The sequence below is a fragment of the Aedes aegypti genome, chromosome 3, assembly GCF_002204515.2.
Source record: "Aedes aegypti strain LVP_AGWG chromosome 3, AaegL5.0 Primary Assembly, whole genome shotgun sequence".
Classification (NCBI taxonomy): Eukaryota; Metazoa; Arthropoda; class Insecta; order Diptera; family Culicidae; genus Aedes; species Aedes aegypti.
This window is the reverse complement of record NC_035109.1, coordinates 196050169-196065893: the sequence shown is the minus strand read 5'-3', so window position 1 is coordinate 196065893 and position 15725 is coordinate 196050169. Positions and strand designations below refer to the sequence as shown.

Here is a 15725-nt window from a genome sequence, read left to right as displayed (position 1 = left end):
ACTGCCCAGAAGGCTAAATTAGACCAAAATTTCCGGCATTGCCGTCGGGCTTTAGGGTTTTCTGAAGGGTCTAACAAAAATATCCGTACGATTTTAAGGTTTTCAAATAAGGTACCGTGGGGCAAGTGGGTAATGGAATTCGCATAGTTGAGATTCTTCCAATTCTAGAGACTTTAAATTGAAACAAATGAGGTTGTGTATATTTTTTAGCTTGACTCCCACCATATATAAGCAGCATGCTGAAATTGATTTTTATGAAAAATTGAAGAAAAAAATACAGAAAAAGTTTTTGAAAAATGTCTCCTTACTTTTCACTTGCCCCAAAAGTGGGGCAAGTGAAAAGTTTACCGTTTTGAACAATAAATTCAAAAACAAACAGTTATATTCACGATTTCTATTAGCTTCAACACTTGTTAAGGCTTCCCAATGAACAATAACATAAGTAATATGTAAACAAAGAAATTTCACATCAATTTTCTTCTGTTCAGTTATGTTATTTGAAATGATTCGACAACATTATAACTGCAACATTTCCAATGTTAGTTCTTACATTATAAGACAGCAATTGTATTTCTGCTCTGTAGAATTTCCACTGCTCGTTATTTGTTTTTAAGAAAGTCGGATATGCCGTCGGATAACTCTTCGGGAGAAATCAAACGAAATCCTTCAATAACGTATTTAGGGTCTTTTTTATGTGGATAGACATATACCCCATTTTTATGTTTTGAATTAGCTTTACATAGACATTCCATGAGATTTCCGTGTGTTCTCTAATATTGCAACTTTTCAGTCAACGTCTTCCTTTTAATTGGCTGCCCGAAGTAGACATATTGATATTGTAATGTTTGGCAACATCTTTTAGAGAATTTCCATTTTTTTCTAATACCTTTTAACGCTTGAGTATAGTGTTTCTAGAATTATCAGCACGTTATGTTTTACTATGATAATTGCGAACCATGTTTACTTATGGCTACTTGAAGAGAAAACACAAATTCAATCTCTAATGATAAACTTTTCACTTGCCCCACCTGATAAGAAAATTGACGGTGTTCAAATTTAGTTATTTTTAGGTCTACGTCGAATTAATTCTAAAACTTTTTTTATTGCAGTTTGAAACTGTCACAGAGGACAACTAAGAAGTGGTACAGGAAATTATTTTCCGCAACTTTTTTCCACTGAAAATATTAAAACAAGATTGTACGCCGCCAACTTGTTACGGAGTAACAGTTGACAGATTAACAATTTTTCACTCTATAATGCAATAATGGCTGAAAAACCTCAGAAATCTCTTACCTATTGTAATGTTCTCAATGACCTCAAAGGTTTACGCATGAGTTTAAAACGTTAATTCACATATTCTGTAAAATATATCAATTGTTTTCACTTACCCCATTTACCCACTTACCCCGCGGTACCTTATATTAAATTAGCAAACGACCCAACAATTGTCATGGCTAAAGTAGGCATCGCACTGTGTTTTATTTTCTCGATTTCATGCGCTTTTTGAATAGCGCCCAAACTGTTGATTTTAGCGATATAGTTTGTTGGGAGAAGTTTCTTGGTATATTTGAGCGCAACTTTTGACGAAAAAAGTTTTGTGATCAATCCACCTAGCAGTGAGATAGAAAAACTTTTTTTTTCAAAACATTTAGATAGACATATGGTGTCTTCGGCAAAGTTGTAGAATTGGCAATTTGAAACAACTTTGTCGAAGACACATTTTTTCTATCTCTTATACTTTTAGATATATGCCGTTGTATATGAATGGCCCCTAAAAATCATACTTTTTATCATAATATTTTTCCAAGATTTTTAACATTTTTTGTGTTTTGTACAAAGTTGTTTGTCATAGAAAAACCCGCGTTTTTGCTGAACATATCATCACTCTATCTTTTGAAGTAACAAAGTTATTCATGAGTTACTCTTTTTTCAAGGGGTAGTTTAGGCCTCTATAACTCGCATCGGCGCAAAATAGCGCAGACAACTCTTACAAACCATGAAAGTACCATATCTCCCCTTTCGCATTTGATAAAAACTTTTGTCAATAAGCGTCTTTGCATGGGTTTTTACTATCAAACAAATAAGCTTTATTAAAACGAATTCGACTGATAATTCTTTTACTTTAAGAGATAGAGAGGTGCGATGTTCAGCAAAAACACGCGTTTTAAGATGTTGAACAACTTTGTAGAAGACATGAAAAATTTTAAAAATCTTGTAAAAGAGTTACGAATCTTTTAACACAAAGTACAAAAATTTGTATGAAAAAACTCGTATGAAAAAAATATTTTTTCTCATAACTTTTTACAATATATCGTTTAAATAGTATTCAATAGTTTGTTCTTCATCATCGTCCGGAGTGCCGTCGGTAAAATCACAGCGTAGGGCCGTCGCATCCTATTTTGTTTAACTATTGACAAACTAGAAGTTGCTCGAAATTAAAGTTGAACTTTTTTTTCATCCCTTAACTCCACATTTCACGGTATTCAAATTTTCTTCTCTAAAACGATTTCACAGTGCTCCACTGACCGTTATTATCAGAAGAAAATCTCCATCAAATCTGTGCTCACCAGACGTTTTCTATAGCTAAGCTGCATGTCTGGGCAAAATTTCAAAATAAATCGTAGGGTCCGTTTTGAAGTTACGCCTTTTTGATTGTATACAATGTATACAATGTATACTTATATATAAGTCCACAAATTTAAAGGAAATCTGAGATATTTCAACGGATTTTCATTGGCCGTGATTATTAGAAGAAATAAACCACCAAAATTTGGTTCAAAGTATGTGCTTTTAGTTATTTGTAACCTGTGGGCGAAGTTTTGAAAAAGAAGATCGTCGAAATTTTCAGTTACGCCCTTTTTGAAGTGTAACTATTAAAATCATCATATCAAAATTCAAATAGATTAATTAGGCATTCTTATACAGGTAAGCATGTTCAAATGTTTTCAATAACACATTGCATTCACATGCCGTCAAAATCTTTCACAATTGGCCGATTTTCATAGGCTCAAGCGATATAAGGTATTACGGAGCCAATTTTATATTGTTATTATTATTCATAAAATATTTTTATAACCCAACTAGCTGCCCTCGGCTGTTCTGGCTAACTTTATACTGACCCAGAACTTTAACCTCAATTGCTGAGTAATGTATACTATTGACCAAATTGTGGCACTCTAGACCAATATCAATACTTTTGTGATTATTTGTAGCATACATTACTACATTTAGATTTTTCACAAATCTATAAATACCCGGTCTTTTCGATCTCACAAACACGTAAGACTCCTGGATCCTGGAATACAATAGTGAAATAATTGTATAAATCAATCAATCCATTCTTAAGCCAACTCGTGAAGAGTAAGCATTTAATACTTGAAATACGTTTAAGAAAAGAAGAAATATTTGGTATTGTTTGAATTCATTGATATTAAAATCATAACGCTTGCAGAGCTTAATTTCACATGTCTTCCGTAAAAATCAATACTCAAATCAAACAGCTCTTGAAAAGATTCCACCCCATGATTCCGAGCTTAATTTCCCCGAATGTCATTGGCCATAAACGCACCATTATGCTGAATGCTATTGTCCCGTATAAATATTTACCTAGAACTCGAGGTTATGCTCTTCAGGATCATGATAGTCGGGGTAATTGAATTCAGAAGGGTATAATTTAAAGAAGACTTAAGGTGAAAATGAATCGAAGCCAAACCTCGAATTTTCAAGAGCACTAATCTGGAGAACCGAACACCCGTTTGAGCGGAAAACTTAATCGATTGGTCACTCGCTGGTGGTGAGTTTCAGCTTAAACTGATGTTTGGTTCTCCAGATCCGTGCTCTTTAAAATTTGAGGTTTGGCTTCGATTTATCTTCACCTCACCTCCAGTTTTTGTTACCGGAAAATCTTTAATTGTTCTGTGGCCGTGTTGGTTACTTGCTAATCTAACAGAGTTTGAATCCTACACAAATTGATGATTTATCAGTATCTTTATTTTTTTTCCATCGCAAACTGTGCCTGTGAAGTAAAGACTCACCCGCTGCTATAATTAGTGAAGACAAACGAAAATAAATCATACTTTTCTAAACAAACCTTTAATAGGTGAAAAAAACAAACACCTAAAATTAAGATTTGTAAGTACTACGATTTTAAATTCCATTATATTTCAATAAATTACACTCTAATAACGGAAATTCTATACTTTGCATTATTTTCTTCCATTTTGTATCGTTGCCTTCTACATCGTTAATTTCATTTTATTCCATAGCCTGCTACTCATAACCAAAAACTCAAGTCCGGAAGTAATCTTTGACGTCAAATTGTGCTTCGATATACAACATGAATTGCATGTTAAATAATCTGAATCGTGAGTTCATTCCTTTACCAAACTATTCAGAATATTGTTGAAAAAAAACTAATTTGGTTACATGACAAAATTGGCTCCGTAATGCCTTATATCGCTTGAGTCTATGAAAAGTCGGTCAATTGTGAAAGATTATGACGCCATGTAAGTGCAATGTGTCATTGAAAACATTTGAACATGCTTACCGGTATTAGAATACCTAATTAATCTATTTGAAATTGGTAAAAATTTTGTTGAAATATCTCAAATTTCCTTTGAATTTGTGGACTTATACAATCAAAATGGCGTATCATCAAAACGAGCCCTACGATTTTTTTTTTTTTAAATTTTGCCCAGACATGCAGCTTAGCTATAGAAAATGACTGGTGAGCACAGATTTGATGGAGATTTTTTCTGATAATAACGGTCAGACGAGCACCGTGGATTTTATTTGTTGCTCTTGTCGCTGGCAATCGTTAAAAAAGGAAGTAAATATCTTTAAAATGGTAAAACTGCCATTGTTATCAATATAGGAACGAATACATTTAATACAAGTCTTAATTATACAGTACAATAAATGCATAGCTTTGATTTCATAATTAAATCTTATTTTATGTTATTGAGTACTATTTTGAGCATACTACCAATATATCGTTTAACCAGTAAAAATACTGCTTGAGATCGCCTTCGCACAGATAAGGAGCTTTAGTCCATGAGAGAATCTTAAATCCAACGTGTTCCAGCTGCTCGAAAAATTTCTCAATTTCCTTCTCTATTGGCAGGCAAGCAAGGCTAGGCCAGTGTTCCATCAATGGCCGCAGAGGCATGTGACTAGAGTCTGCAATTAAAAAGGGTAATCAATTTACGATGTTCAATACACATACTCTTACATAGAGAAACATACTCTTTTCTACATAGTGACTGTAGGGTAGAACCAATGCCAGTAGTAATCGTCCATTCGGTGCGAGTGCATTGTACATGTCGTACAATAGCTGATGTGGGTCAATACAGCGGTCAAGTACATTCAAGCATGATATAAATTCAACGTCCCTCAGTTGATTTATTTCTTCTAACACCCTTAAAGCAAATAAAAATACACTGTTAGACTGCAATAGCCTAATATGCACAGGGGTATTTCGATTTATTAAAATCTTTTTTCATATGAAATCTGATATATTTTCGATTAATTAAATTTCTTCTTCATACTTCATATTTCTTTGTAATGATTACATTTTTCGACATAAGATAGTTTATATCACATTGAAGTACATTTCAATGTATAATAATTAATCATATTATGTTTTAACCAATTATTATTGCTTTTTGATGTTTTTCATCGTTTTCATCTTTCCAGCTGAGAAAATAATCGGAATGATATCTAATAGCTAATAATCTTGGTTTTAAAAAAATGGTACAGTAGTTTCTCGATTATATCACGGATCCAAACATTTTTGGCGTGATTTACCAAAGCGTGAAAATGTGTTTCTCTGCCATAAACTTTTCATCAAAATTTGTGCTTTATGTGGCAGAAAAAAGAGCGAATTAAAATAAAAGCACGTGAGAGATGGGTCAAACAAATATATGTTGGTTGTTTAGGGTTATTTTTCAATGAACAATGTGTGAAAGTCATACAATTATAGTGGTGTGATAAAATCGAACAGAAAACCGTGCTAAAATCGAGAGTGATGCAATGAAGCGATATTTAAATGAACAGTGATAAAATCGAGAAACTTCTGTATTACATTAATGAATGTTTGCCCTTTACTGGCATAAACCAGATTTGCTGGTATGTCTGAAACATAGTATTTGGAAACTTGCAATCAGAAGACACAGTGTGTTTGTTTGACAAATTGAGACATGGATTTGCGAAAAAATACGCGTTCTAGTGAGACTCGAACTCACGACTCCGTGTACGCTAGACCGGCGCTTTAACCAACTAAGCTACAGAACACCTTATGATTCTGCGGAATAGAAAGCCAAACTGAATCCGAGTACTAACTATAAACACATCTCTTTTCGCAAATCCATGTCTCTTTCGGACTTAGATGCCAAACCCCCAACACGCTCACGTTTGTATCTCCCGATCGAAAGAGACATGGATTTGCGAAAAGAGATGTGTTTATAGTTAGTACTCGGATTCAGTTTGGCTTTCTATTCCGCAGAATCATAAGGTGTTCTGTAGCTTAGTTGGTTAAAGCGCCGGTCTAGCGTACACGGAGTCGTGAGTTCGAGTCTCACTAGAACGCGTATTTTTTCGCAAATCCATGTCTCAATTTGTCAAACAAACACACTGTGTCTTCTGATTGCAAGTTTCCAAATACTACTTCTGTATTAGCTTATATAAGCTCATGAGGTTGATGTTTGATGAGTTTTCGCATGTTTCATAACATATGTCGTTGTACCCATGTACAATGGTTTGTAAGATAAATAATGTTAATTTGTGTTTCTTAATTCATAACATGTTAAAACTTGTTGAAACACAGGACAATAAAAAAAACTTAAATAACTTACGTGATCTGCTTCTCTGCCAACCTCGATCGCATTATCCAGCTTGATTCTGTCGCATATATCTTCATAGGAGATGATGGGAAGATTGACGAAATTCCATTCACAAGTCGTAAAGTTACTTCGCCATCTCCGGCACCGATATCCAAAACTTGAATCTGTTTAATAGGAAAAATCATGAAATGTTTATACATACAAATCTTAATTTACAAATCTTTTTTTACGTAAATTCAGTTTACGTTTTTTTTACGAAGTTCGTAAATTGAGTTGGGACAATTAAATGGTTAATTATATATTAGAATAACAAGTTTCGCCGAAAACTGTGATTTGTTTTCAACTTATGCTTTGTAGACGTGTTTAACATATGAAATAGTATAACGCATTGTTGGTCATTCTTTGAAATCTTTGCACATGTAAATGAAGTTTAGAGCCTATTTTTGGTACAATCGCATGCCTAGTTTTGAGCATGAGCATGAGCATTATCATGATTGACCGACCGCTACTCCGTTATTGCAAGATCAGCTGTACTTACACAGGGAACCAACAGACACTACTCGGGATCAGTAGCATCCTCAATGTGTAAGTACTGGTGCTCTCATTATTATAACAAACAATAACGGAGCCGGCTGCGTCCGAATGCAGGTCAATTTAAGGATGGGAGGGAAATGTTGACGTGTTACTTGCTTTATGGAAGCCGAGGAGTCCTCTGCACTTCCACAAGTAGACACTGGGAGTTTGGATATGGGAAAGGTTTGGGTAAATGATTCGTTTTGGCAAAAGATAAATATATTATTTGAAATGAATGCGCCTAACCGGATTCGCGATATTATACTCGATAAAAGCATTGAACGCCGAACAAGTGTTCGTCGCTCGCCCCACAGGAGCAAGCGACAAGATCAAAGGATCAAACACTACTAACGCGATTCGCGATACTATTCCACTGTGCTTCGCGAACGACGCGCGATATGTTTGATCCTGCCCCCGTCGCCCGCCCCCGCAGGAGCAAGCAATCAGGTCGAAGGATCAAACACTACTAACGAACCGATCACTTTTTCTCTACTGTACTACCGACGCGCGACATGTTCGATCCTGTCCCCGTCGCCCGCCCCCGCAGGAGCAAGCAACCAGGTCGAAGGATCAAACACTACTGGTACAATCGCATGCCTAGTTTTGGTACAAAAACTGATATGTCTCACAATATAGATATATCCGGTGGTCATTCCTGGGTTATTTCGGTGGTCACAATAAGCTAGAGTGGTCATTCATCAATAATTGAACTAATGAGCCATCGCATGCCTAATTTTGGTAGAAAAACTTAAATATCGCACAATACGGATATATCCTGTGGTCATTTCTGGGTTATTTCGGTGGTCCAGAAGAACCAAAGTGATTTCAATTTTTTCAATTGCTTTCAAATTGCTAGGTTTTTGAATCAAAAGTTACAATGATTTGAATTTTAAAAAGGGTTGGAAAAGACCCAAGGTCCCTACTAAGGTTAATATAGTACACCGTGTTCTGAGTCATCCAACTTCCAAGAAAACTTCTTGGAATATAGGCTTTACATAGGTCCATGGACCTATGCACGAGTTCACTATTTGATGTTTTAGCGGTGCCGTGTTATTTATGTGACCATGGATACAAGTGAATTTGGCTCCGCTCAAACGTCAAATTAGTGAACTCGTGCATTGGTCCATATGTAAAGTTGCTAGATTTGCAACGGAATTGGAAAAAAAAAGTTTTTGGGTTATAAATTAATAGAGATTTGTTTGTTAATCAATAGTTACAATATTGGATCAGTAGATACTCTATTCTAACAATCCTTTAACCTTATTCCAATAACTACTTTACAATACTGAAATGAATTGGTTTATGTTGGATTCGGCAAAAAGAGGTTGTGCTCTACAGACAACATGAGCGTTGAAGGATTATTGGGATGAATTAATAACAACTAGAATCAGTAGAAATGTTGGGACTATAAATTTCAAATGATTCATAATAAATCATAGGTTGCGTTGATGAAATATGAGAGTTCTTCCATGAGGAAATTTAAAGAGAATTTGGAGGAATCTCTGGAAACTTCCTAATCGAATTATTAGAGAGGAGTATCTTATGAAAAAGATCCTTAACCTATAAAAAATATTCCAGATTAAATGTTCATCTTAATCTGATGATTGATAACATAAATTCCCGTTTCAACAAACAACTTGCTGTACTGATTTTCCTGAAAAATTTCATCAATAACATACCGAAAGAGATAGAAAATTAGTTGTATTGCCGCTCTTAACTCAAAATTTGAACACAATTCACAATAAATTATTCTCAAGCCTCAAGGCAAATCTTGGAAAATGTTGCGACCTAGTATGATTTGTTCATACTTTATCTTTCAAACTAGATCTAGATCACTAATACATGTATGGGTTAACGCTTGATGTTCAACACCTCGTAGATTTAACTATGAGCTTCTCTTAAAGCAACAAAATAATAGCTGATGACTTGAAGTTCTAGATCATATGTATAAACGGTATTCGGCGAGAAGTTACCCAAACCATATCGTACCTCAAACAACTGATGCAATTAAATTGGATACATAACATTTAGTTAAAAATTACTTACTTCTCTCGACGCATCAGTCAAGGCTTTCTCAATTCCGCTCTTAACCAACAAGTGCCTAAATTGAGGCTCGGACAAGATGAACATCGATCCTCGTTTCAGTATGCCGTTGACGTCCGTTTGCGTTAGAAAGACACTCAGAAAAGCCTTTGCAATCAAATGCCACAGCTGCAACCAAAGTTTCCCGGATACCTCCTTTGACTGTTCCAACCATTTGAGTGTTATCTCGTCCGGGTTCTGCATGTTGACAAACCTTTTCTCGTACTTTTCTGGAAGCTTCGACAACGTGTACCACTGCAATGTATGAGAAAATATTTATTTGTTACAAAATATTTTGATTGGAAAAGTAATGTTGCTACCATACATATTATTCCACACAAAGCCTGTCTGACCAGCACTGAAGTTGGAAGTAAGTCCACCACCGAAAACTAATTGAGTAGATCGTGAAGTAGCACCGGCAAATGACCGTCGGGGCGCCTGTGAACCGGAAGTTTTTCCCTACCGGAATCACAGGATCGACTTCGGCATCTGTCCGGATAGCATCGCTACCAAATTGTAGCGATTTACAGCAAAACGGCCTTAAAATGCAACTAGTGTGACTATATGAGTCTGTCTACTAAGGGTACATCCAAATGAAAGAATTTCATCTACTACGCCGCCGCCTATATTGGAACTATTTTTTGTTTCATTGGTTCTTTCTCTTCATACAAACTTCAGACTAGTACTTTAGAATTCCGCTAAAACTTTCACAGTAGGGTTTTATTCACAAATTTCATAACGCTATAGATGGCCATTTTTGACGACAACCCACCCTCCTCCTCGTTCCTCATTTTGTTTGGGTATTTTTTGGATTTTGTATGAGCTGTAACATCTTAAGGACACCCACCCACCCCTCCAGCGTTATGAAATTTGTGAATGGGCCCTAGCTTCTGGGGGTCCAAATGAACAAACTTAGGGGATGTAACATAAGGTTTTTGCAGTTTGATCATTATAGGCCACTCTACTGCACAGACTGAACGATCACTAACATTTAGCATCAGACAACACGGAACACCCAGTAGCCCATGGAATATTTTTTTTGCAATTTCTCATCGTAATAGACTGTTTTTCATCACGTCAATCTGTCGTGAAACGGCCTACTTCCTGCACTGAAGTATGCAGTGCGGGAATAGTCTTTACGCAACTGAAACCAGTGCTGTAAGGATTCATTACGCAACTGTTTTGAGTTTCGTAATGAATCATAACGCAACAATTTTTCAGAAATTGTAAAATAATGGTGAATGCATTCGATATTATTTCTGATACCCTCGAATGGTCTTCTACGAAGTTGCCAAAAATGTTGTACGTAACTCGTTGCAGAACTCGATTTTCACAGCACTTGTCGTAATTATCCTACTCGTCAAGCCTCGTAGGATAAATTTACGACTCGTGCTGTAAAAATCATCATTCTGCAACTTGTTCCGTAAACTACTATTTCTTTTGACGAACGTTTCCCTACGAGTGGAACTGAAAATGAACCCACATTTCGTAGTTCTCACAACACGCCTAAGCAGCTGGTGCCGCTAACCATGGCCAAATGTGCTCAGTTGGAATAAGGACCCACAATTCGTGTACTGGTCACACGAGATACAGATCCGAAAATAATCAATATTTGTTAGAAAAAGTCTCAGTCAATATCAAAAAGATTGCTCATAGGAACAATTAGTTGAGAAGCAGGCTCTACCCCTCTTGGAACGTACACCCAGAAAAAAGGAGGATAATGCAATAGGTAATACGTTGAGTTGTAGTAGTATCCTTGAATTCAATGGTCACAAAAGTAGTAATTAGAAGAGTAAATTAGAAGTATGAGGAGTGGAAATTCGAATTTATGTCTAACTTTTAGCAACAAGCTTACCGCTATGATGTTTCAAATGTACCATACAAGGTTTGAAAGACCCACACTACAATTTTACACTTACCGCAGACATATCACAGTTGTCGAGTGAAATGTCATTTCGAGTTTTATCAACTACAGCACGCGCTAAAAATCCTCTTGGTGAGTAATCCATTGCTGAAACGATTGAAAAAGATAATAGTTAAAATTATGTGTGTAGCATATAAATTGTTATTATAATATTATTCAAAGAAACTTCTTCATTTGATAGTCAAACTGCTATCACGTATTTTTGTTTTTATAGTTAAAATGTATGGATCATGAAAATATGAGATCAATTTTGACAATGAAGCTATGGCTAAAATCCGCAAAATTAACCTGCTTTGAGGGATTTTTTATTGATTTAACGACGCTTCAAGGATTTCACCGATGGCCACAATATTAATGGGCACAACCATCACAAAATTAAAGAATTCTTACCTAGAATCTCCCAATGATACTTATAGATCATTTGCCAATTACATAAGTAAGGGGTTAAAAATCTTAGGGGTAATTTGCCTAAAGTTCTCTTAACCCGTATCCGACCGGGTTATGATTTTTATTTCAAATTGTTATTGTGGACGTTCAATTTAACTGATTTAGATGCGGTTTTCACTAAATGCGATCCAAAGGCTTATAGTTTCATATGCTGGCACAAGTGGACCAGTTTGTCCACTTTTGCGGATGTTCCGGATCTTCCGGAGGATCATAAGGTGACCTTGACCGCAATCGGTGCCCCGCGATATCACAAAGGAACTTCTATTATTTCACGAATTCTTGCAAGGAATGTTGCTAAAAGCCGCTAAGTAATTCCAACGGCACAATTTTAATTTACGAGTGCTCTTCAGGATATTCCTCAATTCAATACCCTGATAGCCTTACATGTTTTTCCTCTTCTAGAAACCTTTCTACGATTGATTTGGTCTTAATCGACTCTAGTCACCTTTGTAGCCAACTGATTACTCATACTGATTTTGATTCTGATCATGTTCCTGTTTCATTTCAAATATCCCATGAAGCGATTCTCAATCCTATCCTAAACTTTTCGTCAAAGGAAAAATTCATCACTGGGCTTACTCGGTGTTTCGTATGGACCTATGCACGGGTTTACTATTTGACGTTTGAGCGGTGCCGTGTTATTTATATGACCATGGAAACCCGTGAATTCGGCACCGCTCAAACGTCAAATTAGTGAACTCGTGCATCGGTCCATTATCCGTTGCCTAATGTTAGTTTTCGGTTCAGTCTGTGCAGCCTGGTGCTGAAGACGGTGTGAATTGTATTCTTTTGATAGTAATCTTGATGTTAACATTTCTTTACAAAAAAACTTTATATTGACAATGCTCTTGGAACTTTAACAAATTCCATTGTTGAAGCCAGGAGCATTGCAATACCAAAATGTTAAGTAAAATTTGAATCCGTGATTATAGACGATGATCTTAAAATTTTGATCCATCTTGAAAACGTGCGGAGAAGGCAAATTCAACGCAATCGCGATCCTGCTATGAAAATTATATGGCAGGATCTGCAGAAAGTAAATAAAAAACGAATTTCACAATTAAGAAACAAAAATTTAGAAAAAAAAATTTAATTGAACCCTGGCTCTAGGCTCTTTTAGAAATTATCAAGAAGGAACTTTTAGTAGATATTTTTGATAAAATTTCTACGTGTGATACCAGTATAGTTTTAAGGCGATCACTTAGTGGAATACTTGAAAAATTCCTTGAACAATCCTTGAAGTATCCAACCAGCGAACATCCAACCATCGAGTCATTCCATGTAGCGGACCCCCAACGAGTGAATCCCCACTGTACTACAGACTTTAAGTGACCAGAAAACATATTGTAGTTTATTTTCTTGACATAGTGATTGTTGAATTTATTTAGCATTTTTCATAAATAAGATTCTAAGCTTCAATTTAGGTAGAATTAAAATGTTTCAACAAAGACAAGATTTTATTAACACAAGGTATACTTGTACACATATTTTAATAGCAATGAATAATAACAGCTGTACGCTTTCGTTATTTCTATATCCGTAACAAGTAGAATTCACTAAAAATATATGTAGAGCAATCCTGGGCAAAAATTCGCATGGGACAAAAGTTCAACAGTGGGTCGAATGTGATTTTTTAAAGACCTCGTTGCAATTTTCTATTGCTATGATAAGTGCTGTATATATTTAGTTTGAGTTAGGTTAAGTTAATTAAAATATTTAATATCTAATAAGCAGGTAAATTCAATTCACCAGTAAAAAAGAGTGAATAAAGAACACCTATACATAATGAAAGTAATGTTTGAAATGATACTAATAAGGGAATATCGAAAAATCTATTTTTGAATGAAATTCAATTCAGTTTTTTTTTTTTCAATGAAGTGGTCGCTGTTAGATGATGTTACAACAAATGTTAATGATTATTCTGAAACTTCATACTTCATTATCCAAATACAAATAAAAATATTAGATTTGACGCATAGTAAGCAAAAAAGTATAGGAAATAATATCTTTGTACTTTGATAAAAAAAGTAAGATTACATGCAAAACATAATTCGTTACAAAATTGGTTGCTTGTAAGATATATATTAAAACTAAACTTATTCATTTGCTTACTTATATTGCATTTTTAATTTTAAAACACATTCATTCAATGGAATTATGTACCATACGCTATAACATGCAAAGTAAACATATTTGAATGCATTAGCAAAAATATCAAGAAATGAATAACTTTTACATTAAACTTTGCAATCAACACATTCATCTCGACTAACAATACCCAACCTTTTTAAAAATGTATCATAATATGTCGAAAAATATTATTTTTTCCGCAAAATAAATACACTAACCTGGTCGACAATTCTATCACGAGCTGATGTTTCTTTGGATTTGTTTACTTGTGCCATCCGTACCTTCCGAACAAGACAAATGAGAAATACACTGTTATTGGTAAATTGTCAGCGCATGACTCACAAACACACTTAAGTGCGCACTTCAGTAAATTTCCTGAAAAATGGATAACATAATAGAGACGAATGCCTCTTCTGGGTAAAGTCTCTCTAAACAAAAAAGGGTAATATGACGTTGAAAAGGCATCCAAAATCCCTCACTATACAGTGGTGATAATTGTGTTATAGGATACAGAGCTGCTTGGGCACTTCCATGATTCACTTTGGCATAGGGGAGTTTTCTCGGTGGAATTATCTGAAACTTTGCAATGAGAATTACTTCAATACGACGCATATTGTGTCCAAATATTAGCTCAGTAGCTTTCAAAAAATCTCAAAGTGAATCAAAAATGTCAATAATAAGATTCGGCTCCCTAGTATGTCGGTAAATTCATATTAAATCGCTACACGGAAATAAGTGCTCTTGAAAATTCGAGGTTTGGCTTCGATGCATCTTCACCTTAAGTACTGTTCATGCTTGTGGATTGTACTGTTTTATGTTTCCATGACTCAATGGGACTTCTTTGGATGATCTAGAACATTCCGGATAATAACCTTTATGTGGTAATCTTTATGATACATTCCCGCATAAAACGAAAATGTGTATAGAAAGAAGTCGTCCTGAAACAGTTGATTGATACGATTGGAAGATGGAAGCTTCCAATCTTATCCAATCGTATCATAACGACAAAGAACAGATGTGTTTCGTTTTCGTCAACATGGTTTCAAAGTTGACAAAAACACAAATTTCCAGCTTACATATTCTTAAACATGTCTTACCAGCGATATTATTTCTATCAAAAAATAATTGTTCTACATTTTTATACAATCACAAGAATCGAAAAAAGCAGAATTTTAGCGTAGTTTCATCCTAGTTACCCATTTGAGGCTGATTTTATGCTGACAAGAAAAGTAATCACCTATCTCGTTGCGTTGGAAATTACTTGCATGAAATGTTCAAGAAAATCAATTTTCTTTGATCGCAGTACGCAGCTGAGACGAAGTGTCAATTCAAATTGATATTTCTGTAGAACATTTGTTGACCTCTTCGGTCAAGAATTTTGTTTACTTTTCTTGAGCGAAACAGCATACCTAGCTTCAAACGTTGTTCACCACAAACAATTTAAAATATTTTTGTCAATACAAAATCGTCAAAAAACGTAATTAATGAGCGCATGAAGCAAAATATGGAACTTTCAAGCGTGAAAATTGTTCACTACCAAGAAAAAAAATATGATGAAATTGTTTTGCCTTATCATATTAACACTTATAAGGTTTCTGGATGCCTATATTAAAAAAGTTCAATCTCTTTTTAGTGGTGTATAAAGTAAACATGATTTATAACACATAATTTTCCAAAGTTTTACACAACAAGCATTCTGTTTAATATAAAATATTAAATCTCTAAAATAT

At 35.0% G+C, this 15725-nt stretch overlaps 1 protein-coding gene across 2 annotated transcripts in view; it reads right to left on the bottom strand.

Moving 5' to 3' along the window:
• Nucleotides 1-4864: 4864 nt before the first annotated feature.
• LOC5569004 (methyltransferase-like protein 9) overlaps nt 4865-15725 on the bottom strand; it is a 28905-nt gene continuing 18044 nt past the window's right edge. Inside the window, exons 1-6 of one of the 2 annotated variants that reach the window (XM_001652606.2) lie at nt 14214-14322; nt 11414-11505; nt 9459-9749; nt 6852-7003; nt 5245-5417; nt 4867-5178 (exon numbers count right to left, since the gene is read on the bottom strand). In XM_001652606.2, coding sequence (XP_001652656.1) covers nt 4967-5178; nt 5245-5417; nt 6852-7003; nt 9459-9749; nt 11414-11503 — 918 coding nt within the window. In that variant the 5' untranslated portion in view covers nt 11504-11505; nt 14214-14322 and the 3' untranslated portion in view covers nt 4867-4966. Of the gene's footprint in view, nt 5179-5244; nt 5418-6851; nt 7004-9458; nt 9750-11413; nt 11506-14213; nt 14323-15725 lie in introns of those variants that run through there. The other variant, XM_021848612.1, reaches the window with a different exon arrangement.